Genomic DNA, 2,932 nt, shown 5'->3' with positions numbered 1-2,932 from the left:
TTAGTATCTTGTCTTTGTGGTTTTGGTCAATCTGGCTATAATGTGTCTTGGAGAAGATCTTCTTGGGTTGATTCTATTTGGGGTCCTTTGTATTTCTTGGGACTAGATCTTTGAGTGCCTCTCTAGGTTTAGAAAGTTTTCTTGCAGGATTTCATGGAAAAGATTATCAATGCCCTTATGAGTCAATTCACCTTCTGGGATGCCAATTATCCAGATGTTTGGACGTTTGATGGTATCTAGTATTTCTCGTTTATCATTCTCAAATTTTTGGGCAATTTTCTCAGTCTTTGTGGTGGATATTTCTAGGCCAGCAATTTTCTCTTCTACGTCTGAGATTCTATTTTCTATATGATCTAGTCTGCTTTTAATACCTTGAAGAGAGATGTTGACTTCCTGTGTTATAGTCTTCATCTCTAACAGTTCTATTTGATTCTTTTGTAAAGTGTGTAATTCCTCTTTTAGATCTTGCAAGAATTTCCTCACCTCCTGGTACTCATCAGCTCCTTTTTCCTTTCTCTTCTGCAATTAATTGTCTCTCTTCTCTTCCATTTCTGTTAGCTTCGTCATTATGAATGCTCTAAATTCTTTATCAGATATTTCCATAATTTCCATTGAACTGTCTGTGGATGAAGAGGAGTTATTCTTTTCCCTTGGAGGAGAGGCATTTTCTTGCTTTCCCATATTTGTTGTGGTCCTGCGATAATTTCTAGTCATCTGATGGAAAGTGTGTTTCTTCCCGAACGAAAATGAATTCATTTTCTTAATTCTGGACAAATACAGAGGTTTCTAAAATTATAGCACCATGGACACCGTATCCAGCAGAGCACAGTCAGCACAGCGGCAGGTTCTCCCCAGCGACCATGCAGAAGGCACTCCCGAGACCATAAATTAAAACAATCAGCAGTCAGGACCAGCAGCTGGCGTAATGGCTATGTCGCTGGACTCCCATGTAGTCGACTGCAGCTTGAGTCCTGGACCCGGTGGCTTAAACTCACTTTGGGTGCATGTGTGTGTGTGCCCAAGATCCCGAGAGGAGAATGGAGGAGAAGGGATTGTGTCGTGGCCATTGCCCCTGGGGAGTGATTTCTCACTTTCTGTCTCTCTGTCTCTGTCTTTCTGGTGAGCACACGCACCCTATAGCAAAAAACCTCTCCAAAACAAAACAATAAGTGGTCAGTATAACTGAGAGGATTAGAATTCTGGACCTGCCGAACCTGGTGCTTCCTCCCCTTTTCACCCCTCTCCAGGATCTGTGAGGCATTCTTCTCACTGATGCCTGGCATGGGAGCAGTCGGGGTCATATGACAGTTTCTCTCATGTAGCAGAGCTGTGCTTCCCACTGAAGTGACAGAGGTGACAAGGTGTTGGTCTCTTCCCATGGTGTTTCCAAGTGTGGAAATCTGAGCGTTCACGACCATCCTCCTCTGGTCCCAGCAGAGTATCTCAGGAGCATCTCCTTGCCCGTGCCCGTCCTGGTGGAGGACACCAGCAGCAGCAGCGAGTATGGCTCGGTCTCACCCGACACGGAGCTGAAGGTGGACCCCTTCTCTTTCAAAACAAGAGCCAAGTCCTGTGGAGAAAAAGATGTAAAAGGAATACGGACACTCTTTTTGGGGTAAAGACCTGATTTATTTGGAGTGAAAGAAGTGTGTTGTTCACATGTCACTTTAAAAAGGACATAGCGATTTATGCTGTATAATTTATTCCAGCATTCCAGATGAGAATTTTGAAGACCACAGCGCACCCCCTTCCCCTGAAGAGAAGGATTCTGGATTCTTCATGCTCAGGAAGGACAGTGAGAGGCGAGCCACCCTTCACAGGATCCTGACTGAAGACCAAGACAAAGTTGTGAGGAACTTGATGGAATCATTAGCTCAGGTAAAACCACTCACAGATACTTCATTCCACAGTTTTCAGTATTTTATTTTTTATTATTTTTTAAATTTTGCTATAGGGTGTGTTTACTTGCTGGAAAGAGAGAAATAGAGAAAGTGAGAAAGAAACCCCCACGGGAGATGGCAACACTGCAGTGCCTTCTCCATTCTCTTATGATTTTGGGCACACACGCATATGCACCCAGTGTATTTTTCAAGCCGTCGGGTCCAGGACTCAAATCATACAGTCGACCATGTGGGAGCAGCTGCCTTAACCACCACACCACCAGCTGGCTCAGCTTACAGTATCCTAGCTGTGACCGTCTGGAAGCTATAACAGATGAAATGGAGACATGAGGATAAAAACTAACCTACCCAGGGAGGAGGGAGAAAGCAAATCCCTACTGTAGAAACTGTATTTTGAATATAAGCTATTCTAAAGTCAAAACAAATTTTTCATGTTGGTGAGGTTCCAATTAGCCTCTGCAAGCCTCTTTTAAGTATTCATTCATTCATTCATTCAGTAAACCAGCATCAAGCCATGTGAATTGTTAATTAAACATCAGCTCAGCATGAGGCTGCAGCTCCTTTGAGCATTTGAAAACCATCATTAAATACGTCAGAACCCTGTGCTTGAGAGATTACATTGAGATGGAGAGTGATGGGCAATAACACTTAAATTTTATCATATATTAGAAGGCCACATATACTGGGAGAAAATGAAGCTTCTCAGTGAAACTATTATTCCTCGGTGTATTGGTTTGCTTGTGCTTCCATGACAGGATATCACCAACAGAATGGCTTAAATGACAAAGTTATTTTCTCACAGTTCTGGAGACTGGAAGTCCATGATCGGGGTGTCAGCAGGTTCAGTATCTCCTGGGGCCTCTCTCCTTGCCTTACAGATGGCTTTATCTCTGTGCATGTGCACCCCTAGTGTTTGTTCCTCTTCTGATAAGGGCATCAGAGGGCACTAGTCCAGTTGGATTAGAGCCCCACCCTTATAATCTTATTTGACTTTATTCTTTTTAAAGGTCTTATCTCCAAATATGGCTACG

The 2,932-nt window shown here is 43.3% G+C and overlaps 1 protein-coding gene across 1 annotated transcript in view; it reads left to right on the top strand.

Annotated features, from left to right (window-relative positions):
• The window catches only part of MAP3K5 (mitogen-activated protein kinase kinase kinase 5), a gene marked incomplete at its 5' end in the record, with an annotated part of 263,294 nt that overhangs the window by 223,423 nt on the left and 36,939 nt on the right, over positions 1 to 2,932 (top strand). The window contains 2 exons of the mRNA XM_027770250.1: positions 1,438 to 1,615; positions 1,710 to 1,878. Coding sequence (XP_027626051.1) covers positions 1,438 to 1,615; positions 1,710 to 1,878 — 347 coding nt within the window. The remainder of the gene's footprint in view (positions 1 to 1,437; positions 1,616 to 1,709; positions 1,879 to 2,932) is intronic.

The sequence above is a fragment of the Tupaia chinensis genome, unplaced genomic scaffold (assembly GCF_000334495.1).
Source record: "Tupaia chinensis unplaced genomic scaffold, TupChi_1.0 Scaffold000117_2, whole genome shotgun sequence".
NCBI classification, from domain to species: domain Eukaryota; kingdom Metazoa; phylum Chordata; class Mammalia; order Scandentia; family Tupaiidae; genus Tupaia; species Tupaia belangeri.
Note: the sequence above shows the minus strand (reverse complement) of the source record. Positions and strands in the feature narration are given on the sequence as shown.